At 46.2% G+C, this 26989-nt stretch overlaps 1 protein-coding gene across 2 annotated transcripts; it reads right to left on the bottom strand.

Moving 5' to 3' along the window:
• LOC128462002 (uncharacterized protein DDB_G0271670) lies at nt 1–26579 on the bottom strand. 2 transcript variants are annotated; one of them, XM_053447220.1, is made up of 4 exons: nt 4114–4195; nt 2753–2868; nt 2292–2388; nt 1–2205 (listed from the first exon to the last, which is right to left on the bottom strand). In XM_053447220.1, the coding sequence occupies exons 3-4, from the start codon at nt 2386–2388 to the stop codon at nt 443–445; spliced, it is 1860 nt and encodes a 619-aa protein (XP_053303195.1). In that variant the 5' UTR covers nt 2753–2868; nt 4114–4195; the 3' UTR covers nt 1–442. The 2 variants fall into 2 exon arrangements, with proteins under 2 accessions (XP_053303195.1, XP_053303196.1); XM_053447221.1 differs by lacking the exons at nt 2753–2868; nt 4114–4195 and adding an exon at nt 25869–26579.
• Between the last annotated feature and the right edge of the window lie 410 nt (nt 26580–26989).

Consider the following 26989-nt stretch of genomic DNA (forward strand, 5'->3'; position numbering starts at 1 on the left):
TGCAGTAATTGTTCATTTATTGATGAAGACATAATCACATTCTTTCATGAATTAAATCAAGAGCAGCTGTTTTCATTTATAATCAAAAATTAGTCACAATTACAATTACGAATATGAATTGCAATAAACTATAGAATAAAAACAGTTTCATTCAGTACAAACCATGCTAACAATAAATAGGATAATAAATATGATAATTTACAGCCATTTAAAGAGTCGAATATCTCTATTACTGATTAGTGATTATTCAAATATTGATCATTGTTCCCTTTCTCATTTCCTTTGATCCAACCTTTCTGACCTGTCAAAGACAAATATAAAATGTTCATAATTTTGGTACACACATGATGAATTGGAGATAAAATAAAGGAATAAATACATCTTGATATTCTACAATAGAACGTGTCAGTCCCTCAGTGCAGCAGCTGCGTCATGTTGCTCCTCACAGAAGCAGAGCAGCGATGACGGAGATCACCACAGAAACCAGGCTGATCGTATTGTAACTCGCAGCTCCTGTTGTGTTGCTTCCTGAATTTGATCCTGTTCCAGACCCAGACCCAGAGCTAGATCCAGATCCAGACCCAGACCCAGACCCAGATCCAGTTCCAGACCCAGACCCAGACCCAGACCCAGATCCACCTGCTGCTGCTGCTGCTGCTGCTGCCTCGGTTTGGTCAGCGAGGGCCTCTGCTGCTGTTGCTGCGGCTGAGGCCGATGTCACCGCCCCTTGTGCTGCTGATGTCATTATTGCTGTGAGTTCTGCCGCGGATGTTGCTGATGTTGCTGATGCTGCGTCTACTGCTGTTTCCGCTGCTGTTGTGGCTACTGTTGCTGTTGCCTGTGCCATCTCTGCCACTGCCTGTGCCCCTGCTATTGCTGCTTTCTCTGCTGCGGTCGAGCCTGTGGCCTGTGATAAAGCGTCCTGCAGTTGTTGTGCTGCTTCTTTTGATGCTGTGGCCACTGATCTGGCAGCTTCAGCAGCTCCTGAGATTGTTGCCTGATTTGCGTTTGCAGCTGCTGCCGACGTTGCTGCTGCTGCTGCTGTTTTTGATGCATTTGCTAACTTAATTGCTGATGCTGCTATCAGCGCTGCTTGTTGCGTTTGTCCTGCTGTTCCTTGTTTTAATGCTGCGTCTACGGCTGCTTGTGCTGCCAGATCTGCAGCTTCAGCCGCTTTTCTTGCTGCTGCAGCTGCTGTTCCCACTGGTGCTGCCCCTGCTGCAACTAATGCAGCAGCCTTTGCTGCTTGTTTTGCAGCTATTGCTGCATTCCTGGCTGCTGTGGATGCTGCTGGTCCAGAAGCTGCAGCAGCTGCTGAGGCGGCTGCAGCTGCTGCTGATGCTGCTGCTGTTGACGCCACGACTGCAGTTTCCTTTGCTTTAACTGCTACAGGTACTGCTGTTGTTGTTGTTGTTGTTGTTGTTGTTGTTGTTGTTGTTTTAGCTGTTGTTGTTGCCAAGGTTGGTGCTGCACTGCTGCCTGGTGTGGGGCTTGCTGTAGAAGGGGTTACATTTGTCCCTGATACCAGTGAAAGCTGAACGCCTGCTGCTGCTGTTGCACTTCTTGCTGCTGCATTTGTACTTGATGTCATTATTTCAGAGTTGTTGGCTGTTGCTGCCTTTACTACTGATTCTACTGACAATGCTGTTGCTCCTGCGATGTCTGCCACTGTTTTTGCTGTTGCTATTGCTGAACGTGATTCTTCTGTCATTTGTGCTGCTTTTCCTGCTGGGATTGCTGATAATGTCGCCAATGCATCGTTGGATGATTTCCCCACTTCTTTGGCAGCTTCTGCTGTTTCCACCAATGCTTCTTGAGATGCTGCTGCTTTTGCTGCTGTTGCTGCTGCCTTTGCAGCTTTTGATGATTCCTTGGCTATATTTGCCATTACCTCTCTAATTGATGCAGGTGCACTTGCTGCTGCTTGTATGGCTGCTAATGCTACTGCTTCTGCTGCTTCTGCAGCGTCTTCGGCTGCTGCTACTGCCAGGGATACTGATGCTGTTCCATCTGCTGCTAAGGTGGCAGCTCGAGCTGCTGCTCGTGCCTGGGTTATCGCAGCTTCTAATTCTTTGGTTGCTGCTCCAGTGACTGCTGCTGTTGAGGCGGCCACTGCAGTTGCTGCTGCTGCTGCTGAGGTGGACGCGATAATTGCTGCAGTTTGTTTTTCTGTGGGTGCTGTTGTTTGACTATTTGATGGTTGCCCTGTGTATTAAGAGTATGGTCAGAATTCATTCATATAATTCAGAGTTCATAGTTTCCAACTTAATTACATAGAAATCATAACTTACCAATCAGTATCACAACAAAGAGAAAAGTCTTGGCGATCATTTTGAATGCTCTCTGTTCTCCTCCGCTTTCTTCTCCAAAACTGAATCTGACCATCATCTGTGAGAGAATGAAGTAGTTGAAAAGATACTGTTAATATATTCATGAATATTGTTAGAATAATAAATATTGTCAACACGAAAGTCTCATATACAGTTGATTTGACTAAAAACCCTCTGTACTTCTCTTGAACTACATCGGATCTTGTTCATTTGAAATGATTTCACTCTATAAAGCTGTCGGACACATTCCAGCTGTGACTGGTGCTGTGGGTTTATGAGACATTGAATCAAACCCAAAACCCACAGTAACAGAGACGATGACAGGAACAGGGTCATATGCACAAATTACACATAAAAGCTAAATAAACATTTAAAATGAAATGAAATCACAAAAAACACTGAGTCATAAGTGAAATACTCACTCAGATTCTGAAGTGAAGTGATGATGTTTCCTTGACAGTTGCAGTAGCTCTCTCTCTTTGTCTGTCTCTTCTTCTTCTTCTTTGACTTTGTCCTTGTCTGTCCTCGTCTCTTCACCCTGTGTATATATATACCAAGATGCAGGAGGAACCACGAATGAGTGACGATCATGATGATGTCAGAGCCAGAGACGTCCCTCCCTTTCACGTACGTGGACGCTAGGTGTGTGGAAGCTTACTCAGAGTCGTTAACTCAGGTGAAACTTGTCCAGTGACATTTTGAGATTGAACCCAGTAATTAAAACTGATGACTTGTTGTTGACCTTTATTATGATCGTCCCTTTGATATCTGCAATGTGTTTAAGTTTAGAGCAGAACATTTATCTAATTGTTCTTCTACGAAGGCGAGGCTCCACGTAACTGCTTAATAGTTGTGATGCATGGAAACATTTGAATAGCAGAGGCAAAGATTTAATTATTGTGTGTGTGTGTGTGTTTGTGTGTGTGTCTGTGTGTCTTTTTTTGTATGTGTGTATCTTTGTTTGTATGTGTGTTTGTGTGTGTTTGTGTGTTTGTGTGTGTGTGTGTTTGTGTCTTTGTTTGAGTGTGTGTGTGTGTGTGTGTGTCTTTGTTTATGTGTGTGTGTGTGTGTGTCTGTGTGTGTTTGTGTGTGTGTGTCTTTGTGTGTTTGTGTGTGTGTGTTTGTGTTTGTGTTTTTGTGTGTTTTTGTGTGTGTGTGAGTGTGTGTGTGTCTGTGTGTCTGCATTTGTGTTTGTGTGTGTGTGTCTTTGTTTGTGTGTGTGTGTGTCTCTGTGTCTTTGTTTGTGTGTATGTGTGTGTGTCTGTGTATCTTTGTTTGTATGTGTGTGTTTGTTTGTGTGTGTGTGTCTGTGTGTGTTTGTGTGTGTTTGTTTGTGTTTGTGTGTGAGTGTGTGTGTGTGTCTGTGTGTCTGCATTTGTGTGTGTGTGTGTGTCTGTGTGTCTTTGTTTGTGTGTGTGTGTGTCTGTGTGTCTTTGTTTGTATGAGTGTGTTTGTTTGTGTGTGTGTGTGTGTCTTTGTGTGTTTGTGTGTGTTTGTGTGTCTGTGTGTGTTTGTGTGTGTATGTGTTTGTGTTTGTGTGTGTGTGTGAGTGTGTGTGTGTGTGTGTGTGAGTGTGTGTGTGTGTGTGTGTGTGTGTCTGTGTGTTTGCATTTGTGTGTGTGTGTGTGTTTGTGTGTGTTTGTGTTTGTTTGTGTTTGTGTGTGTTTGTTTGTGTTTGTGTGTGTCTGTGTGTGTTTGTGTGTGTGTTTGTGTGTGTGTTTGTGTTTGTGGTTGTGTTTGTGTGTGTGTGTGAGTGTGTGTGTGTCTGTCTCCTGTCCTCTACCTGCCCCTTGTCTGTCCTCTAGCTGCTGTTGATGTGTCCTTGTCTCTGAGGCTTCAGGGCGTCTCTCATACTTGTACGTAATGTACTTGAATGTACTAATTGCACTATTTGTGTTGTCTTGTGAAGTTGTGTGGGTGGCACCACGCCTCACACCACACGATGCTCCTTTCACCAGCTCAGAGGAATGTGCTGCGGTTTATACACTGTTGTGCAATAATGCTTGAAAAAAGTGTTACCATAGTGTTGGGCAAGAGTCCCTGCTGAACTGGCCATGTGGTGGGATCCACACAATGAGTCGTAAAAGTAAGGCCTGTGAGCCAAGATGAAACCAGCAGTTTCCAGCTAAGATCAAGCATGGAGATAGCATCTCCTCTGGTAGTAACTTCCTCCCTGGGGTTTTCCCAGAAACCCCTGCTCTGCTCCTGGCCGTTCCCACTCTGATCTGACCTCTGACACTCAATTGGCTTAAAGCCAGCATCATCCCATGACAACACCTCAAGGAGGCTGGGCCTCCACAGGTTAATAAGAGGGGCTGCTCATCAATAATCGCGGCCCATTCCCGATTCCCTGAAGATAGAGCTGACCTTTCCAGTTAGTTGATCCAGAGGTAATTTTAGGGAGCAATTACAGACGTTTGTTTTAATTCCATTTTCTTTTATTTCGTTATCCAGTCGACGTTTTATTTTGATAGGACTTTTTGTTATTTTAACTTGAAGGAGATCGCCAAAGGAAGTCCACTCGCCGGCTGAGATCACAGACTTTATTTTTTCACGATCCCCACAACAGCGCCACAGCTGATCATCCCTGCAGAAGAGACGAGGCCGAATTCCGTTCCAAGAGCAAGAGAAGTTCGCTCTATTCGGCCCAGCGCTGACCTCCGTTGCAACCACGAGACCCAGCGGAGCCCCGCTTAAGAGGCCAGGACTTCACTCACCTAATTCCGAGGATTCGCTGACCGCATGTACCCCGAGGAACACAACACGAGATTCACTGGACTTCCCGAAAATCACCGCGACACGCGCAAGCAACACCGCGAAGGTCACAGTAAAAGGCTTTATTGTCTGGGCAGAGACTAGTTTAAATACTTAGCGTGTCATGTTTATTTGAGTGTTTGTTTGTAGATCGCTGATCTGTTTTTAGCTGTGTAACGCGTGGCGAACTGGAGACGTCACATCCGGTTCCTTAGTTTACTATGTTCTGAGAAGCGCGCGTAACAAGCCGGCACTTCCCTTTTTAAAGTGTTACCGTCAGAGATATTGTGCGGAGATTTACATCTGTTAAAAGATAAATCTCACGTAACTGGACTGCCCGCTTCGCCGGAAGTTTGTCTCTGACGATGTTTTGAGAGCTTTCCTGATCTCTCTATCTCTCCCTCTCTCTCTCTTTTCTCCTAAACCTGTTTTTACACACGTCCCGACCTACACTTACATATTTCATGTGGCATAGAAAATTCTAGATTTAAGGAGCCTTGATACATCTCGACGCCATTCGGCGCCAGAACCAGGAGATAAGAAATCCCTTTGTCTAAAGATCCCCTTTGTTAAGTTCAGTGACCGGCAGCCATTTTGCTTTTCGCAACATGGCTTCATTCATAAACCTCCATCTTGAAAGTACGTGAACGTAACATCCTGATCTTGGCCAGACTTCGTCACCACGTGATCTCGTCATTACGCCATAGCCACTCCCCTTTCTCTTTAGACACACACACCCACACACACACATAGAGACACAGACAGGCAGACACACACGACCACGCACACACACACCAGTAGATACCCAGTATTACCTGTGTGACCATTGTGATAAGTGCTGCTGCTGTTGCCATCTTTGAAATATTGGTTTTGTTAAATGAAGAATCATTGAAATAACACTAACTTTATTTCCCCTTTTTAATAAATACTTTTGTAATTAAAGTATTTGTATTTCTATGATTATTTGTACATGTGTATGTGAATACAGCTGGATTACTATAGCCTGTGCTCGAACTTAAAACCCTTCATTGTTTATTATATAATCATTAATATTAACTATTGAGATTATTAATTTAACTTTTATCACTTGAGACTGATAACTATAGTTTGACTCGTTGGTCCCTGTAACCAGGGTGGTGCCTCGCTACGATAAGCATTAATTACAGATTGTTTCATTCTTAATTGATAATTTTATTGATTTCATTAATTATTTAACCATTATTAATTGATAACCGTATCATTTCTAATTAATTATTTTACTATTCTTAATTACTAGCTTTATAATTTTTAATTATTTTTAACAAATAATTTCTACTTTAATAATCATTTCTCATGATTATTAATAATTAGCCAACGTCAAATCTACTACTACTATTGCACAACAATAGAATGGTGTGCCTTTAGGCATTCAATAAATTTGGTTATCAAAATATAAATATAAAACATTAAAATTTAAAATATTCATATTAAATCATAACTTTAGTTGGTTAAAGTTACCTCGGGGCACTACTCTTCAAAGGAAGGGAAAAGATAGCCAAATTATTGATTAAGATCAGTCTCATTTAAATCTAGTTCGATTAGAAATCTCTATATTTACTATTAAAGATTATATAAAGAACAGTTAAGGTCATGGAGTTCTTGACAGTGTAGATGTTGGCAAAATTCACTTATGCAACATTAATGAAAGAACATTTGTGAAAGTTAAACATTTATTATAATAAAGTATAAAAACACAAATTACTAGCACGCATTAACTAAACAAAGATGTGAGTGTGTGTGTGCCTATGTAAATCAGGGTGCTCTCAAAATGGTTGCTTGGCCAAAGTTCACACCTTCCTTAGCATGCTTTCAAAATGGTCGCTGACCACCTAGAGATAGCCCCCCCCTTCTTCTGAAGTTGCTTTACGACCGATAGCGGGGGAAGGTTTTACTAGGTGAAGTGATATCCGTGTGTCTGTGTAGAAGTTCAATCTGAGAAATGCAAGAGTCAGAGAGATATGCAAAGAAAGCCTGTGAAGAGCATTACAAACCATCCTTACTTTCAAATAACTTATAAAGACAATATCACAACACATATCAATCTTATAAACACCACACAGAATCAAATAAACAGTCTTGCTTAGCTTAGTATAAATGTTAAGCCAAGTTTTTGTGAGGATTGTGTTTTGTTGTTGTGTGTTTTTGTTGTATCTCCTCCTTCCCTTCTTCTTCTCCCTGTGCAGGTTGTGTGTGGCAGGGGGCGTGGCTGGCTCCTGCTGCTGTGGACGACACACACCTGCGCCCAATCCCATCTCATCATCCCCTCCATAAAGGCCTGGTCGTTTCTCCTCTTCACTGCCAGATTATTCCGTCTACGATGAATCTCCGTGTGTCTCTCCGCTCAGCGCCTCATCTCGGTCTCGTCCAGGATCTCCCAGCCAGCACCCTGCCGCTCCAGCCTGCACCTACCTACCTACAATAAACTCTGTTCATTCTTCTACAACCTACCTGTCTGTGTCTGCTTTGGGGTCCAAACCTGACTCACAATTTAACAGAATAATCTGGCCAAAACATGGACCCCGCAGACGCGGAAAAATTCCGACTGGCTCTGTCTTCCCAAGGAAGTCGTGTGGGGCAGCACGAACAGGCTCTGCACGAGGTGATGGAGGCTCTCAACAACCTTACCGCTAACGTGGCACGGATCGGCGGCAGGATGGAGCAGCTGTCCACTCACCTCACCACGCTGACGGCTCCATCTTCCGCTCCAGCGCCGGATCCAACTCCACCACCTCCTCCAGCTGCTTCACCGGGCGTTCTTCCCATCCAGCCTCGGGAACCCTTCATCCCCACGCCGGCCAGGTTTACTGGTCAGTCAGGGTCCGGTAGAGAGTTTATTTTTCCGTGTAGCCTTGTTTTCGATCATGAGCCTTTCACATATTCTACAGACAAGTCGCGGATAGCATTCGTCATGAGTCTCCTTTCAGAGAAAGCCGCGGCTTGGGCTGTAGCCTTGTCTCATAGCAACTCACCGTTTTTTTTTCCTTTTTCCTCGTTTTCTAAGGAATTTTTGAAGTTTTCGATCATCCTCTGCGCACCAAGCAGGCTGGTAGCCGGCTCCTGTTGCTTCGTCAGGGAGAGAACTCCGTAGCCAAGCACTCCGTCGACTTCCGCGTTCTGGCAATCGAGAGCGGGTGGGACGAGCGAGCGCTACAGGGGGTGTTTCTCCGGAGTCTTAGAGACGAGCTGAGAGACAAATTAGCCGCTCGGGATGAGACCTCCTCGTTAGATGAGCTAATCTCTCTGTCATTCCGGTTAGATTCTCGCCTATACGAGCGGCGCAGGGAGAGATCCGGTCGGGTCAGTCACACCCCTCCCGGGTTTCGGACACTGAGACCTCTTCAGCGGGGGCTTACGCCCTCTCCACGACCACCGTCATGCCCGACGTTATTCCTCCTCGGACGGCAACTTCCCTTCCCGGCTCCGAGGAACCCATGCAGCTGCGGAGGACGAGACTTACTCCGCGGGAGCGTCAACGTCGTCGTCTCCAAGGACTCTGTGTCTACTGCGGGTAGGATGGACATCTACGAGTGCATTGCCCATCTCTGCCAAAAGAGGGACTCACCATCCACTGGAGGAGCGTTGGTGAGCCAGTCCTCTCTCTGTTCGTCTCCTCGGCTTATGATTAAAGGTACTGTTTCGTGGGACCAGACCTCCCGTCCTCTATCCATCCTGGTGGATTCGGGGGCGGATGATAACTTTATTGACTAATTATTTTATTAAGTTTTGCTGCTCAGGTGCACATTCCCTGTCAGCTCCTTCCTCACCCTAAGAGGGTATTTGCTTTAGATGGAAGACTTCTAGCACAGGTCACCCACCGCACTGTGCCCGTTAGTTTTTTATGATATCTGGTAATCATCATGCAGCTATTTCTTTTTTTTTTATTCCTTCTCCAGCTTCCCCAGTAGTTTTAGGGTTGCCATGGCTAAAATTTCATAATCCTCACATAGACTGGTCCACTGTTTCCATCCTTGATTGGAGTTTATTTTGTCATTCTCATTGTTTGCACTTCGCCATCCCGTCCACTTTATCTACCTCACCTTCTCCTCCCAAGCCAGTTGACGTCAGCTCCATTCCCTCAGCATATCATCACCTCAAGGAGGTGTTCAGTAAAGACCGGGCTCTATCTCTTCCACCCCACAGACCCTACGACTGTGGGATCGATTTACTTTCGAACGTCCCTTATCCTTCGAGCAAACTGTACAATTTATCTTAACCTGAACGAGAGGCCATGGAATCATACATCACGGACTCTTTAGCCACAGGACTCATTCGTCCCTCGTCTTCGCCACTGGGGGCAGTTCTTTTTTTTGTAGAGAAGAAAGACAAATCGCTTCGCCCATGTATAGACTTCAGGGGTCTGAATGACATTACAGTGAAGAACAAGTACCCTCTCCCTCTCATCGACTACGTTCGGCCCCCTGCACGAAGCAACTATTTTTACAAAATTGGATCTCCGCAACGCTTACCATTTGGTGAGAATTAGGGAGGGGGACGAATGGAAAACAGGATTTATAACTCCCGTTGGACATTTCGAGTATTTAGTCATGCCTTTTGGCCTCACGAATGCCCCTGCTGTGTTCCAAACCCTGATTAATGATGTGTTAAGGGACATGCTGAATTGTTTTGGGTTCGTTTACCTTGATTATATTCAGATTTTCTCCCGCATCTCCAGGAGCATATTCAACACGTTAATTTAGTTTTAAAGAGACTCCTGGAGAATAGACTATGTGAAAGCTGAAAAATGTGAGTTTCATGTTTCTTCTGTTAGTTTTGGGGGTTTTGTGGTGGAGAAGGGCAAAATAAAGACTGACCCTGCCAAGGTTAAGGCAGTGGCCGAATGGCCTACTCCTACATCAAGAAGGCAACTTCAGAGGTTTCTCGGGTTTGCCAATTTTTACCGCAGGTTTATCCGGGACAATAGCCGAGTTGCCACACCTCTTACCCAACTGACGTCAGTTAAAGTGCCTTTTGTGTTGTTGTCCGGCGGCCGAGAGTTCTTTTGCTAAACTAAAATGTTTGTTTTCATCTGCACCTGTGTTGATTCATCCTGACCCTTCGTTACAGTTTATTGTGGAGGTGGATGCCTCTGACTCCGGGGTTGGAGCCGTGCTCTCGCAGCGCTCCTCGTCGGACCTGAAACAACATCCCTGTGCCTTTTTCTCCCGCCAGCTCTCACCTGCGGAGATAAACTATGACGTGGGGAACCGGGAACTGCTGGCGGTCGTGCTGGCGCTAAAGGAATGGAGGCACTGGCTTGAGGGTTCCACTCATCCGTTCATTGTCTGGTCAGATCATAAGAACCTTTCGTACCTCCGTGCTGCCCGATGGCTCAATTCTCGCCAGGCTCGGTGGGCGTTGTTCCTGGGGCGTTTCCAGTTCACACTAACCTACAGACCAGGGTTGAAGAACATTAAGCCGGACGCGCTGTCACGTCAGTTTGCCCTCCCTGCGGAGGACACGTCGGGAAGCACCATTTTGCTATCCGCTTGTGTGGTTGGAGCAGCGGGCTGGGAGATCGAGGGTGTGGTCCATGGGGCCCTGAGGGACCAGCCGGCTCCACAAGGTTGTCCTGCAGGCAGGTTGTTTGTTCCCGTTGTGGTCAGATCTCCAGTCCTGCAGTGGGGACACTCCTCCCGTATTGCTTGTCATCCTGGTTTTCGGCGGACCCTGGCCCTCATCCAACAACGGTTCTGGTGGCCTTCCATGGTGGCCGATACCAGAGAATTCGTCACTGCCTTTTCTGTCTGCGCCCGAAGCAAAGCATCTCATCAAGCTCCTGCTGGATTACTGCATCCCTTACCCATCCCTCACCGCCCTTGGTCGCATGTGGCGGTGGACTTCATCACAGGCTTACCTCCCTCTGAAGGCAACACAGTCATACTTACCGTGGTTGACCGTTTCTCCAAGGCGGCTCACTTCATCCCACTACCCAAGCTGCCTACCGCCCTGGAGACCGCCAACCTTCTGGTCACGCACGTCTTCCGCCTTCATGGCATTCCCGTGGACATCGTATCGGACAGGGGTCCGCAGTTCTCCGCCAGGACGTGGAAGGAGTTCTACCAGGCGTTGGGGGTGTCGGCCAGCCTATCTTCCGGTTACCATCCGCAGACCAATGGCCAGACAGAACGGGAAAACCAGGATCTGGGGGCGGCCCTGCGTTGTGTTACAGCTAGACATCCGGCGTCCTTGGCCACACACCTCCTCTGGATTGAATACGCTCACAACTCCCTGGTCTGCTCCGCCACAGGTATGTCTCCATTCATGGCTACTAATGGTTTCCAACCTCCGCTTTTCCCATCCCAGGAGGCTGACGTGGCAGTGCCATCCATTCAGGAGCACCTTCAACATGTTCGTCGGATCTGGCGTGAGGCCCGGGCAGCCCTCGTCCGTACAGCTGCTGGCAATCAGCGAGTGGCTGACTGCCACCGTACCCCGGCTCTGGACTACCAGCCGGGACAGAAGGTTTGGCTGTCATCCCGGGATCTGCCTCTCCAGACCGAATCACAGAAACTCCCCCGAGGTTTATTGGTCCGTTTGGGATTGAGCGGATCATTAATCCAGTAAGACTTAAACTTCCCCTGTCAGTCAAGATTCACCCTACGTTCCACGTCTCTCTCCTCAAGCCAGTGTCCACCAGTTCCCTAAGTCCTCCTGACGAGCCACCGCCACCCACCCTTGACATTGATGACCACCCTGCGTACACGGTAAACACAGTGATGGACGTTTGTCGATCAGGGTCAGGGTTCGTCGAGAGGCCGTGGCTTCCAATATCTGGTAGATTGGGAGGGATATGGGCCGGAGGAACACCAATGGATTTCCCGTTCCCTTATCTTGGACCCTTCTGTCCTTCATGACTTTTATGCCCGGTTTCCAGAGAGACCGGGTCGGCCGCCAGGTGGCGTCCCTTGAGGGGGGGGTACTGTGAGGATGGTGTTTTGTTGTTGTGTGTTTTTGTTGTATCTCCTCCTTCCCTTCTTCTTCTCCCTCTGCAGGTTGTGTGTGGCAGGGGGCGTGGCTGGCTCCTGCTGCTGCGGACGAGACACACCTGCGCACAATCCCATCTCATCATCCCCTCCATAAAGGCCTGGTCGTTTCTCCTCTTCACTGCCAGATTATTCCGTCTACGATGAATCTCCGTGTGTCTCTCCGCTCGGCGCCTCATCTCGGTCTCGTCCAGGATCTCCCAGCCAGCACCCTGCCGCTCCAGCCTGCACCTACCTACCTACAATAATTGACAGCTCTGAGCTCATACAAGACCCTAGAGATCAGGGACGTCATTACGGTAAGCGTGCTGCGTCATTTCCTGTTTTCTTGCCACTGGTGGTGGTCGCTCTGCGAATTAGCTCCGCTGCTAAAACACAACTGTTTCTCTGTAGCACTACAGCTAAAATCACCGGTCTGTAGTTAAACACTCGCACATACCAACCCTTACTCTATCGTGCTTAGTGATTCTGTGTTCTGTTTGAGCTCACCCTCGCAGCTCTATAGCAGCGATGTCTTCTCTCTCTCCCTGTTGCTCCACTGCTCTCTCTTGCTCCGAGTGTCTTATGTTTACTTACTCCTCTGCCTCCCTTAACAGTAGTGGTACATGTAATAAATGTAGTGTGTTGATAGCGATGGAGGCTCGGCTTAGCGACTTAGAAGCTCGGCTCAGCAGCTTAGAAACTCCGTTAGCTGTAGTTAGCCGGCTCCCGCTAGCCGCGGAGCCACCTAGCTTATCACGTGGCTTAGCCTTAACTAGCAGTCCCCAGACTAGTCCCGTGCAGCCGGGAGCGCAGGGCAGCTGGGTGACAACCCGGAGGGGGCATAGTGCTAGACTTAAAAAGCCCACGATTAAAGAGCCACCAGCTCACGTCTCAAAGAGATTCGCTCCACTCAGCGAGGCACCCGCTGATAAACAGACTCTGATTATTGGCGACTCGGTTCTGAGAAACGTCAGGTTAGCGACACCAGCGACTATAGTTAATTGTATCCCAGGGGCCAGAGCCGGCGACATCGAATCTAAACTTAAGTTAATGGCTAAAACTAAAAAAGGTAAATACAATAAAATCATAATTCAGGTCGGCAGCAACGACTCCCGGCTTCGAATGTCGGAGATCACTAAAGTTAATGTTGAGTCCGTGTGTGCTTTTGCTAAAACGATGTCGGACAAAGTAGTTTTCTCTGGCCCGCTCCCTAATACAACAGGTGATGACATGTTTAGCCGCATGTTGTCTTTTAACCGCTGGCTGTCGAAGTGGTGTCCTGTAAACGGCGTGGGCTTTATAGATAATTGGCTAACTTTTTCGACAAAACCTGGTCTTGTTAGGAGAGACGGCGTTCATCCCACTTGGGATGGAGCAGCTCTCTTATCTAGGAATATTACTCAGTCTATTACATGACAACCCATAGTTGGGACCAGGAAGCAGAGCTGCAGTGCTAAACACTTCTCTGCGCTCCCTCTGGATCAATCACAAAACCCCATAGAGATTGTGTCTGTTCACCGTCCGATTAAATTATTGAAATTAAACAATAACAGAGCGAGAACTCCACACAAAAATTTAATACAAATAAAAACAACCTCTGAAACAATACAGGAAACCCAGACTTTTAAATGTGGTCTTTTAAACATTAGATCACTGGAAAAAAAAGCTCTTTTAGTTAATGAAATAGTCTCCGATTACAACATAGATTTACTGTCCCTCACTGAGACGTGGCTGCATCCTGATGAATATGTCAGTCTAAATGAATCTACTCCCCCCAGTCATATCAATTCACAGGTTCCTAGAGAAATTGGGCGAGGAGGTGGAGTTGCTGCTATTTTTAACTCCAGTCTATCAATTAATCCTAAACCTAAACTCAGCTACAAATCATTTGAATGTCTGGTTCTTAGTCTTCCACGCCAATCCAGGAACCACCAACAGCCAATCATATTTGCCGTAGTTTACCGTGCTCCCAGGGCTTATACTGAATTTTTAAAGGAATTCCCTGAGTTTTTATCAAACTTAGTCCTAAAGACCGATAAAATTATTATTGTTGGTGACTTTAATATTCATGTTGATAATAATAAAGATTGCCTTAGCGTAGCATTTATTTCAATACTAGACTCTATTGGTTTCAGTCAGTGTGTGCACAAACCTACTCATTGTGGTAACCACACACTTGACCTTGTATTATCGTACGGTGTCGGAATTGAAAATTTAACAGTACTTCCGCGCAATCCAGTTCTATCAGACCATAATTTAATAACCTTTGATTTTTCAATAACTGAATATATGCCACTAATAAAAAATTCATTTTCTAGATGTCTACCTGATAGTGCTGTAGCTAAATTTAAGGAAATAATCCCAATTACATTTAAACCCGTATTAGCAGTAGATATAAACAACAAATTCTTTAAAACCCTGAGCTCCATTGAGATCGACCACCTCGTCGATAGCTCTGCAGACTCATTACGATTAACATTAGACTCAATAGCGCCTCTAAAAAAGAAAAATGTCAAACATAGTAAATTAGCTCCGTGGTATAATTCCCAGACAAATGAGTTAAAACAATTATCAAGAAAACTAGAAAGGAAGTGGCGCTCCAGCAACCATGTTGAAAATCTAATAGACTGGAAGAATAGTAAAAAAGGCTCTCCACAAAGCAAGAGCCGCCTACTATTCAAAACTAATAGAAGAGAATAAAAACAACCCCAGGTTTCTCTTCAGCACTGTAGCCAGGCTGACAGAGAGTCACACCTCCACCGAACCCAGTATTCCTCGATCCCTAAATAGCAATATCTTTATGACCTTTTTTAATGATAAAATTCAAACTATTAGAAATAAAATCAACCATCTCCTGCCCTCAATTGGCACTAATACCCTCCCAACAACAGAGATCTCAGAAACGGCTGAGAATCCTACCCATTACTTAGACAGCTTCTCTCTGATCACCCGTGATCAGTTTACCAAATTAATCTCAGGTTCTAAACCAACAACCTGTATCTTAGATCCCATTCCTACCAAATTACTTAAAGAAATTCTGCCCCTAATTGATAGTTCGTTACTTAACATCATCAATCTGTCATTATCATCAGGTTATGTACCACAGTCTTTTAAAATAGCTGTCATCAAACCCCTACTCAAAAAACCCACCCTAGACCCAGAGGTTTTAGCCAATTACAGACCAATATCTAATCTCCCCTTTGTCTCTAAAATCTTAGAAAAAGTTGTTGCCAATCAGCTGTGTGAGTTTCTCCGGGAAAATAATATATATGAAGACTTTCAATCGGGGTTTAGAGCCAATCACAGTACAGAGACAGCCTTGGCAAAAGTCACTAATGACCTTTTAATAGCCTCAGATCAGGGACTTGTGTCTGTCCTCGTTCTGTTAGATCTCAGTGCAGCATTTAACACAATTGACCATCAAATTCTATTACAAAGACTCAAACAGTAATTAACATTAATGGAACCGCCCTTAACTGGTTTAAATCGTATTTTTCTGATCGCTCCCAATTTGTGCAAATTAATGATGAGTCATCTGTGCGCACCAAAGTAAACCATGGTGTTCCACAGGGCTCTGTGCTCGGCCCAATTTTATTCTCATTATATATGCTTCCACTAGGAAACATTATCAGGACACACTCGGTAAATTTCCACTGCTATGCGGATGACACCCAGTTATATTTGTCAATAAAACCTGAACAAAGTAATCAATTAACTAAACTTCGAACATGTCTCAAGGACATAAAAACCTGGATGACCCGCAATTTTCTCTTATTAAACTCAGACAAAACAGAGGTTATAATACTTGGCCCCAAACACCTTAGAGATGCATTATCTAATGATATAGCTGCGCTAGACGACATTGCCCTTGCTTCCAATGAAACCGTCAGGAACTTGGGAGTGATCTTTGATCCTGATTTATCCTTTAATTCTCACTTAAAACAAATTTCTAGGACCGCTTTTTTCCACTTACGTAATATTTCCAAAATTAGACATGTCCTTTCCCAAAAAGATGCAGAAAAACTAGTCCACGCCTTTGTTACATCGAGACTGGACTATTGTAATTCATTATTATCTGGCTCCAGCAGTAAGTCGTTAAAGACTCTACAGCTTGTCCAAAATGCCGCAGCACGTGTCCTGACGAGAACAAAGAGAAGAGAGCACATTTCTCCAGTATTAGCATCGCTACACTGGCTTCCAGTTAAATCTAGAATAGAATTTAAAATTCTCCTCCTCACCTTCAAGGCCCTTAATAATATGGCGCCTTTTTACCTTAAAGAGCTGTTAGTACCTTATAAACCCGCTAGAGCACTCCGCTCCCAGAATTCAAGCCTACTTGTCGTCCCTAAATTCTCTAAAAAAAGAGTAGGAGCCAGAGCTTTTAGCCATCAAGCCCCTCGGCTGTGGAATAATCTACCACTTTCAGTTCGGGAGGCAGATACCATCTTTTCATTTAAGAGTAGACTCAAAACCTTCCTTTTTGATAAAGCTTATAGTTAGAGCTAATTAGTGCGCCAGAACATTACTTGTTCTATTTTATGACACATGACACACGGAGCTTCTCTTTCCAGCTTCTCCTTCCTCTTCTCCATCCCTATCCCCCTTCCCCGGAATCCCTTTGCTTTATCACCCGCAGATCCAGGGCCTCTGTGGCCGCACCATGGATTGCGGTTTGTGGATCGTACACCGGGGGTCGCGGTGGTGGATCCATTGTGGCGGATTCTGGGCTGATCGTGGTGCTGGTGGCGGACCCTGTGTCGCGTTGGCATTGGGCACGGGCGGTGGACCAGGACCGTGGTGGTGGCTTGTGATGGGTCCTGGTGGGCGGCGGTGGACGGTGACTGAGGACTGGAGTGGCGTCTGGTCTGGATGGTGGATCGTGGTCTGGATGGTTGCTGACAATGGACTGTGCTTGCAGCGGGACTGCTTGGCATGTCATGTTGGGGTTGTCCTTCGGGATGTCTACCCTCATCAAATGCTGCTAGAGACTTTAATCTTTAATCTTGAAGACTTTAATCTTGATGATGTTTTCCTGCACGTGGCATCTATTGCACTTCTGTCCGTCCTGGGAGAGGGATCCCTCTCATGTGGCTCTCTCTGAGGTTTCTACATATTTTTACCCTGTTAAAAGGGTTTTTAGTAGTTTTTCCTTACTCTTGCTGAGGGTTAAGGACAGAGGATGCCACACCCTGTTAAAGCCCTATGAGATGAATTGTAATTTGTGAATATGGGCTATTCAAATAAAATTTGATTGATTGATTGATGAATAAACTCTGTTCATTCTTCTACAACCTACCTGTCTGTGTCTGCTTTGGGGTCCAAACCTGACTCACACCTTAACAGTTTTGTTACCATTCATTGGAAAGGGAGAAAAGAAGTTGCCGTTCAGTTTGCAGTTCTGTGAAGTCTTCTTGTTGGTCGTAAAGTTTCTGCATTCGCGGTTCTGTTGAGCTTTGGGGCTCAGTTGCTGGTTCGAAGTTCTTACCTGCAGGACATCGAGTCGCTGCTAGGAGTTTGGTATAGCTTGAGATGCGAGGAGGTTTCCTTAGTAAGATGAGCTGGAAGCTGCAACGTTGACCTCCTCTTGTTGGATGGGAAGAGAAGAAGAGCTGGAGAAATCAGGTTTCTCCTGTTGCCGATTCAGGAGGAGAACCTGGCTGCCTTCCTCCTTGGAAGGTTTGAGGAAAGAGAGCTAGGAGGGGGAGATCTGTCCTTATATTGGCCGGGTGACCTCACAGATCATTGGGCCAGAGTGACCAATTGGAGTTGACCCTGGTTGCTTTTTCACACCTCTGGGTGAAACTGTCTGGAACAAAAGGACCTGCTGCATCCTGGGAGATTGAGTTCCTTTGCTTTTAAGTAGTTCTCCTGAACAAAGGGACCATTCTTGTTTTCAGGCTTTTGACTACACATATAGGCCGTAAAGGAGGCCTGTGGTTCCACAAAAAACTCTTTCCAACAACACAATGACAGATAAAAGAGATGTGACCGAGCTGAACTTCTGGAAAATGTGTTTCAGAGATAATTATTATTAATAGTCATACATAGAGACTATAGATCATACACCCAGTTACAAGTTTATTACGTACGTAATGTTCTCAGTGGTGGATAAAGCACTCGCTTCACTCACTTGATTTAAATAGTAGAAAACCAGAATGTGGACGATACGTAACTCCAAGTAAAAGTATTAAAAAGTAAAACTGCTCATTCATTAGGAAGACTTTACATTTAATTTGATCAGTATTTGATGATTAAAAGTGAGGCATTAACATGTGAATGTTGTCACTGGTTGGGTTAGGGTTTTTGTGAAACCAAAGGCTTCCTCTTCGGTCTATATGGGTAAGCAAAAGCCTGAAACCGCATGTCCTGTGATCCGGACAGTGCAAAGGGAACTCAGTCTCTCAGGATGCCTCAACTTCACACAGAGGTGTGAAAAGCCACCAGAGACACAAGGGTCAACTTCTATTGGTCACTCTGGACCCCATGACCTGTGAGGTCCCCGGCAAATATAAGGCCAGGTCTCCCCATCTTCTATCTCTTTCTACAATCCCTGCCAGAGGATGGCTGCCAGCCTCTTTTCCTGCATCGCCGAGGGGAGAAGCCTGGTTTCTCGTATCTTCTCTTTCCATCCAACTCTTCGAGAGGAGCACAAAGGTGCAGCTTCCAGTTCATCTCACCAAAGAAACCTCCTCGCAACTCAAGCTCTGCCAAACTCCTAGTAGCGATTCGATGTCCTGCAGGAAAACTTCAACCAGCAGCTGAGCTGCACAGTTCAACAGAACCACTAAGGCAGGAGCCTCCCAACCAGCCCGATGACCTAACCCAACTGCGAACTGCACAGCAACTTCTTTCATCCCCTTTCCACGGACGAGTTACACAACTGGGCTTAACAATTATACTAGGCTAAGCAAGACTGTTTATTTGATTTTGTGTGGTGTTTATAAGTTTGATTTGTGTTGTGATATTTTGGTTATTCAAAAGTAATGCTAGTTTGTTCTGCTCTCCACAGTCTTTCGTTGCATCCACTCCAGTAACTTTCTATAATTTGGCACACACACAGACACATGCATAACTCTTCACCTAATTAAGTCTGAACCCCACTCCATGTGGTCAAACCTCCCAAAGGGGGAAGGGTGTTATCTTGTGGCCAGCCGCCATTTTGAAAGCACGCCGACACACACACATCTATACTCACACAGGTTAGTTTGTAATGCTCTTCACAGGCTTTCTGTGCATATCTCTCTGACTCTTGCATTTCTCTGATGTTTTTCCATTAATGTTGCATGCGTGAATTTTGCCAACCTTTACACTGCCAAGAACTCCATAACCTTCAGTGTTCATTATATAATCTTTAATAGTAAATATTGAGATTTCTAATTGAACTAGATCTAAATGAGACTGATCTTTACATTTGATTGTTGGTCCCTGATACCAGGGTGGTGCCCCGTCTTTTATAGATTATAATTACAAATTGTATTAATCTTAATTGATAATTGTACTGTTTTTCATTAATAATTTCATTTTTCTTAATTAATACATTTATTATTGTTATCATATTTAATGATTATTAGAAATTAGCTAACATCAAGGCTACCTATTGCACAGCACACTGGTTGAGCTGAAGTTGATTTTGATTGTGATCTTATGCAGAGCCAGTCCAGTGGCCCCGAGATGAGCCGGGTCCCGAGATGAGTGGGGGCCCCACAAGATGAGAGGGCCCCAGAGATGAGAGGGGGCTCCTGGGAGCCAGGACAGGGACCTCATGTTATGATGAATGTAACATCTCAGGAGCAGCTGGAGCCACTCAGACAGAGGAAATATCAGTTTTTAATTAATTTCTTCCTCTTAAATAATTTTTCATATTTATGCTATATATACAAATTGTGTTTATGAACCGTAATCATTGTACTTTTTATTTAAAAGCCCCAAAACTTCACCAAATGTCTTTCAACACATATTAAAGTCAGAGGAACCTCGATGGGCTTGAGCTGCTCGGCAAAGAAAACAACGATCAAAGCAAAATGCAGTAATTTTTCATTTATTGATGAAGACATAATCACATTCTTTCATGAATTAGATCAAGAGCAGCTGTTTTCATTTATAATCAAAAATTAGTCACAATTACGAATATGAATTGCAATAAACTATAGAATAAGAAAAGTTTCATTCAGTACAAACCATGCTAACAATAAATAGGATAATAAATATGATAATTTACAGCCATTTAAAGTGTCGAATATCTCTATTACTGATTAGTGATTATTCAAATATTGATCATTGTTCCCTTTCTCATTTCCTTTGATCCAACCTTTCTGACCTGTCAAAGACAAATATAAAATGTTCATAATTTTGGTACACACACGATGAATTGGAGATAAAATAAAGGAATAAATACATCTTGATATTCTACAATAGAACGTGTCAGTCCCTCAGTGCAGCAGCTGCGTCATGTTGCTCCTCACAGAAGCAGAGCAGCGATGACGGAGATCACCACAGAAACCAGGCTGATCGTATTGTAACTCGCAGCTCCTGTTGTGTTGCTTCCTGAATTTGATCCTGTTCCAGACCCAGACCCAGAGCTAGATCCAGATCCAGACCCAGACCCAGACCCAGATCCAGTTCCAGACCCAGACCCAGACCCAGACCCAGATCCACCTGCTGCTGCTGCTGCTGCTGCTGCCTCGGTTTGGTCAGCGAGGGCCTCTGCTGCTGTTGCTGCGGCTGAGGCCGATGTCACCGCCCCTTGTGCTGCTGATGTCATTATTGCTGTGAGTTCTGCCGCGGATGTTGCTGATGTTGCTGATGCTGCGTCTACTGCTGTTTCCGCTGCTGTTGTGGCTACTGTTGCTGTTGCCTGTGCCATCTCTGCCACTGCCTGTGCCCCTGCTATTGCTGCTTTCTCTGCTGCGGTCGAGCCTGTGGCCTGTGATAAAACGTCCTGCAGTTGTTGTACTGCTTCTTTTGATGCTGTGGCCACTGATCTGGCAGCTTCAGCAGCTCCTGAGATTGTTGCCTGATTTGCGTTTGCAGCTGCTGCCGACGTTGCTGCTGCTGCTGCTGTTTTTGCTGCATTTGCTGACTTAATTGCTGATGCTGCTATCAGCGCTGCTTGTTGCGTTTGTCCTGCTGTTCCTTTTTTTAATGCTGCGTCTACGGCTGCTTGTGCTGCCAGATCTGCAGCTTCAGCCGCTTTTCTTGCTGCTGCAGCTGCTGTTCCCACTGGTGCTGCCCCTGCTGCAACTAATGCAGCAGCCTTTGCTGCTTGTTTTGCAGCTATTGCTGCATTCCTGGCTGCTGTGGATGCTGCTGGTCCAGAAGCTGCAGCAGCTGCTGAGGCGGCTGCAGCCGCTGCTGATGCTGCTGCTGTTGACGCCACGACTGCAGTTTCCTTTGCTTTAACTGCTGCAGGTGATGCTGCTGTTGTTGTTGTTGTTGCCAAGGTTGGTGCTGCACTGCTGCCTGGTGTGGGGCTTGCTGTAGAAGGGGTTACATTTGTCCCTGATACCAGTGAAAGCTGAACGCCTGCTGCTGCTGTTGCACTTCTTGCTGCTGCATTTGTACTTGATGTCATTATTTCAGAGTTGTTGGCTGTTGCTGCCTTTACTACTGATTCTACTGACAATGCTGTTGCTCCTGCGATGACTGCCACTGTTTTTGCTGTTGCTATTGCTGAACGTGATTCTTCTGTCATTTGTGCTGCTTTTCCTGCTGGGATTGCTGATAATGTCGCCAATGCATCGTTGGATGATTTCCCCACTTCTTTGGCAGCTTCTGCTGTTTCCATCAATGCTTCTTGAGATGCTCCTGCTTTGCTGGCTTCTTTTGCTGCTGTTGCTGCTGCCTTTGCAGCCTTTGCAGCTTTTGATGATTCCTTGGCTATATTTGCCATTACATCTCTAATTGATGCAGGTGCACTTGCTGCTGCTTGTATGGCTGCTAATGCTACTGCTTCTGCTGCTTCTGCAGCGTCTTCGGCTGCTGCTACTGCCAGGGATACTGATGCTGTTCCATCTGCTACTAAGGTGGCAGCTCGAGCTGCTGCTCGTGCCTGGGTTATCGCAGCTTCTAATTCTTTGGTTGCTGCTCCAGTGACTGCTGCTGTTGAGGCGGCCACTGCAGTTGCTGCTGCTGCTGCTGAGGTGGACGCGATAATTGCTGCAGTTTGTTTTTCTGTGGGTGCTGTTGTTTGACTATTTGATGGTTGCCCTGTGGCTGCACCCACGACTTTAATTGGGAGTGCCCTCACTGCTGCCCTTGCTGCTGCTGTTGCACTTCTTGCTGCTGCATTTGTAGTTGATGTCATTATTTCAGAGTTGTTTGCTGTTGCTGCCTTTACTACTGATTCTACTGACAATGCTGTTGCTCCTGCGATGACTGCCACTGTTTTTGCTGTTGCTATTGCTGAACGTGATTCTTCTGTCATTTGTGCTGCTTTTCCTGCTGGGATTGCTGATAATGTCGCCAATGCATCGTTGGATGATTTCCCCACTTCTTTGGCAGCTTCTGCTGTTTCCATCAATGCTTCTTGAGATGCTGCTGCTGAAGTTGCCTCGTTGACTGCTTTTGCTGCTGTTGCTGCTGCCTTTGCTGCCATTGCAGCTTTTGATGATTCCTTGGCTATATTTGCCATTACCTCTCTAATTGATGCAGGTGCACTTGCTGCTGCTTGTATGGCTGCTAATGCTACTGCTTCTGCTGCTTCTGCAGCGTCTTCGGCTGCTGCTACTGCCAGGGATACTGATGCTGTTCCATCTGCTGCTAAGGTGGCAGCTCGAGCTGCTGCTCGTGCCTGGGTTATCGCAGCTTCTAATTCTTTGGTTGCTGCTCCAGTGACTGCTGCTGTTGAGGCGGCCACTGCAGTTGCTGCTGCTGCTGCTGAGGTGGAGGCGATAATTGCTGCAGTTTGTTTTTCTGTGGGTGCTGTTGATGGGGCTCCTGTCACTGGTGGTGTTGTTTGACTATTTGATGGTTGCCCTGTGGTTGCACCCACGACTTTAATTGGGAGTGCCCCCACCGCTGCCCTTGCTGCTGCCGCTGAGCTTTTTGCTGCTGCATTTGCTGCTACTACCAAGTCCCCTGTTGCTGTCGATGCAATCAGTGCTGTTGCTTCTGTCATTGCTGCCACTGCTTGCGCTGCTGATAAGGATAAACCTATGGATGCTGCTGTGGGTCCACTTACGGATGATAATTCTGATTTCAATATTCCTGCAACTATTATTGCTTTTTCAGCCACTGTTTTTTCAGCTTGTGCAACTTTGTCATTAGCTGTTGTGTTACCAAAGGCTGCCAGCACTGCTGCGGCTGCTGCTTCTTCAGAAGCCTGTGCAGCTATTGATGATGCATTTGCTAGTCTTGCGAGTGATTCTCTCTTTGCTGCTGGTGCTGCTGCTGCCTCAAGAGCTGCTGCGACTGCTGCTTCTTTGGCGGCATTGGCAGCCCTAATTGCTGCAAATGCGGCTGCTGCTGGTGATGGTTGTCCTTTGGACAGTAATATGGCAGCTGTGGCTGCATCTTGTGCAGCTTGTATGGCTTTTGCTGCAACTGGGCTTGTTGTGGCTCCAGCCACTACAGAAGTGGCTCCTCCTGCTGCTGCTGCAGTAGCTGCTGCTGCTGCAGCCACTGATACTGCTTTCACTGTTGCTGTTCCTCTTGGTGACAATGTTATGGGCGATGCTGTTGTTAATTGTGTTGTTGTTGCGCCGTCTGTTGTTGGCTGTATAGTTGTTGCTCCTGATGTGAGCGCTGGTGTGGGTGATGTTAGTGGTAGTGATGAAGGTATTGTTGTAGTTGTGGTAGTAGTAGATAATCCTGTAGTTGTCATCATTGTTGTTGGTGCTGTTGTTGTGGGAATCAGTGGCGTTGCAACAGAAATGGCAGTTGCGGCAGCAGCAGCAGCCGCTGCTGTTTCTCCTGCTTTTGCAGCGGCCTTTGCAATCAGTGATGCTTCCCTGGCTTTGTCAGCTGCTTCTCTTGCCTTTTCGATGGACTCAGCTACAGATGTTGCTGTTGCTGCATCTGCCGCAGCTTCAGCTGCTTCTTTTGCTTTCATTGCTGTTGCTGCAGCCAATTCTGCTGCTTTTTCTGCTGCTAACATTGATGCTTGCACAAATGGTGAGTCAGTGTTGGTTTCGGATGTTGCATTTTTGTTTTCTGATAATGCTACCTGCAATGCAGCTAGAGCTCTTGATGCAGCCTCTGCTGCATCTGTTGCAGCTGCTGCAACTAACTTTGCTGAATCTGCTGTTGCTGAATTGTTAGCTGCAACAACAGCTGCAGCTACCTTATCTGCTGCAGCTGATATATTTGCTGAAGCCTCGACTATTTTTCGTAACATTTCTGCTTTTGATGCTGGGGCTGATGAAGCTGCTTTTAGCGCTGCATTTATTGCTAATTTTGCTTTGTCAGCTGCTTTAACTGCTCTTTCAACAGCAAAGGCAGGTGATAGTCCTGCTAGTGGTCCTTCAGAAGCTGCAGCTGCATTTAATGCAGCAGTGATAGCGGCTACTGCAGCTGCTACAGCATCTTCCGCATCTGATCCTGAAGAGGCTGCTCCAGCCGCTGCTGCCGTAGCTGCTGCTGCTGCTGCTACTGCTGCTGCTGCTGCCGTTGCTGCAGCTGTCAAGCTTGCCACTGTTGTATTTGAGATTTGGCCAGGTGCTGCTGCGATTGGGCTTCCTGTTGTTGGGTTGTTTGTTGGACCAGCTGTGGGACCAGCTGTGGGAGCAGCTGCGGGAGCAGTTGTTGGACCAGCTGTGGGACCAGCTGTGGGACCAGTTGTTGGACCAGCTGTGGGACCAGCTGTGGGAGCAGCTGCGGGAGCAGTTGCTGGTCGAGCTGTGGGAACAGCTGTGGGACCAGTTGTTGGACCAGCTGTGGGACCAGTTGTTGGACCAGCTGTGGGAGCAGTTGTTGGACCAGCTGTGGGACCAGCTGTGGGACCAGCTGTGGGAGCAGTTGTTGGACCAGCTGTGGGACCAGCTGTGGGAGCAGCTGCGGGAGCAGTTGCTGGTCGAGCTGTGGGAACAGCTGTGGGACCAGTTGTTGGACCAGCTGTGGGACCAGTTGTTGGACCAGCTGTGGGAGCAGTTGTTGGACCAGCTGTGGGACCAGCTGTGGGACCAGCTGTGGGACCAGTTGTTGGACCAGCTGTGGTGGATGTCGGGGCACTTGGATTTCCACTTCTGGGGCACCTGAGCCTCAGGCTTCCTTCTGCTGTCTGGCTGGTGGATGCTGTTTCCATTTCAGAGTATGATCAGAATTCATTCATATAATTCAGAGTTCATAGTTTCCAACTTAATTACATAGAAATAATAACTTACCAATCAGTATCACAACAAAGAGAAAAGTCTTGGCGATCATTTTGAATGCTCTCTGTTCTCCTCCGCTTTCTTCTCCAAAACTGAATCTGACCATCTTATGTGAGAGAATGAAGTAGTTGAAAAGATACTGTTAATATCTTCACGAATATTTTTAGAATAATAAATATTGTCAGCATGAAAGTATCATATACAGTTGATTTGACTAAAAACCCTCTGTACTTCTCTTGAACTACATCGGATCTTGTTCATTTGAAATGATTTCACTCTATAAAGCTGTCGGACACATTCCAGCTGTGACTGGTGCTGTGGGTTTATGAGACATTGAATCAAACCCAAAACCCACAGTAACAGAGACGATGACAGGAACAGGGTCATATGCACATATTACACATAAAAGCTAAATAAACATTTAAAATGAAATGAAATCACAAAAAACACTGAGTCATAAGTGAAATACTCACTCAGATTCTGAAGTGAAGTGACGATGTTTCCTTGACAGTTGCAGTAGCTCTCTCTCTTTGTCTGTCTCTTCTTCTTCTTCTTTGACTTTGTCCTTGTCTGTCCTCGTCTCTTCACCCTGTGTATATATATACCAAGATGCAGGAGGAATCACGAATGAGTGACGATCATGATGATGTCAGAGCCAGAGACGTCCCTCCCTTTCACGTACTTGGACGCTAGGTGTGTGGAAGCTTACTCAGAGTCGTTAACTCAGGTGAAACTTGTCCAGTGACATTTTGAGTTTGAACCCAGTAATTAAAACTCATGTTAAGTTTAGAGCAGAACATTTATCTAATTGTTCTTCTACGAAGGCGAGGCTCCACGTAACTGCTTAATAGTTGTGATGCATGGAAACATTTGAATAGCAGAGGCAAAGATTTAATTATTGTGTATGTGTGTATCTTTGTGCGTGTGTGTGTGTGTGTGTGTGTGTATTTGTGTGTCTGTGTGTGTGTTGTGTGTGTGTGTGTGTGTTTGTGTCTATGTTTGTGTATCATTGTTTGTGTATTTTTGCGTGTCTCCTGTCCTCTACCTGCCCCCTGTCTGTCCTCTATCTGCCCCTGTCTGTCCTCTACTTGTCCCCTGTCTGTCCTCTACTTGTCCCCTGTCTGTCCTCTATCTGCCCCTGTCTGTCCTCTATCTGCCCCTGTCTGTCCTCTACTTGTCCCCTGTCTGTCCTCTACTTGTCCCCTGTCTGTCCTCTATCTGCCCCTGTCTGTCCTCTACCTGCCCCCTGTCTGTCCTCTATCTGCCCCCTGTCTGTCCTCTACCTGCCCCCTGTGTCTCCTCTATCTGCCCCCTGTCTGTCCTCTATCTGCCCCTGTCTGTCCTCTACTTGTCCCCTGTCTGTCCTCTATCTGCCCCTGTCTGTCCTCTACCTGCCCCCTGTCTGTCCTCTACTTGTCCCCTGTCTGTCCTCTATCTGCCCCTGTCTGTCCTCTACCTGCCCCCTGTGTCTCCTCTATCTGCCCCCTGTCTGTCCTCTACCTGCCCCCTGTGTCTCCTCTATATGCCCCCTGTCTGTCCTTTATCTGCCCCCTGTCTGTCCTCTATCTGCCCCCTGTCTGTCCTCTATCTGCCC

Source organism: Pleuronectes platessa, chromosome 18, assembly GCF_947347685.1.
Source record: "Pleuronectes platessa chromosome 18, fPlePla1.1, whole genome shotgun sequence".
Classification (NCBI taxonomy): Eukaryota; Metazoa; Chordata; class Actinopteri; order Pleuronectiformes; family Pleuronectidae; genus Pleuronectes; species Pleuronectes platessa.

Excerpts from the sequence above, each read along its gene's own strand:
- LOC128462002 (XM_053447221.1), bottom strand. The coding sequence starts at position 2,388 with ATGATGGTCAGATTCAGTTTTGGAGAAGAAAGCGGAGGAGAACAGAGA. Across the intron at positions 2,206-2,291 it reads CTTTGTTGTGATACTGATTG|GGCAACCATCAAATAGTCAA; the intron begins GTAAGTTATGAT and ends CTTAATACACAG.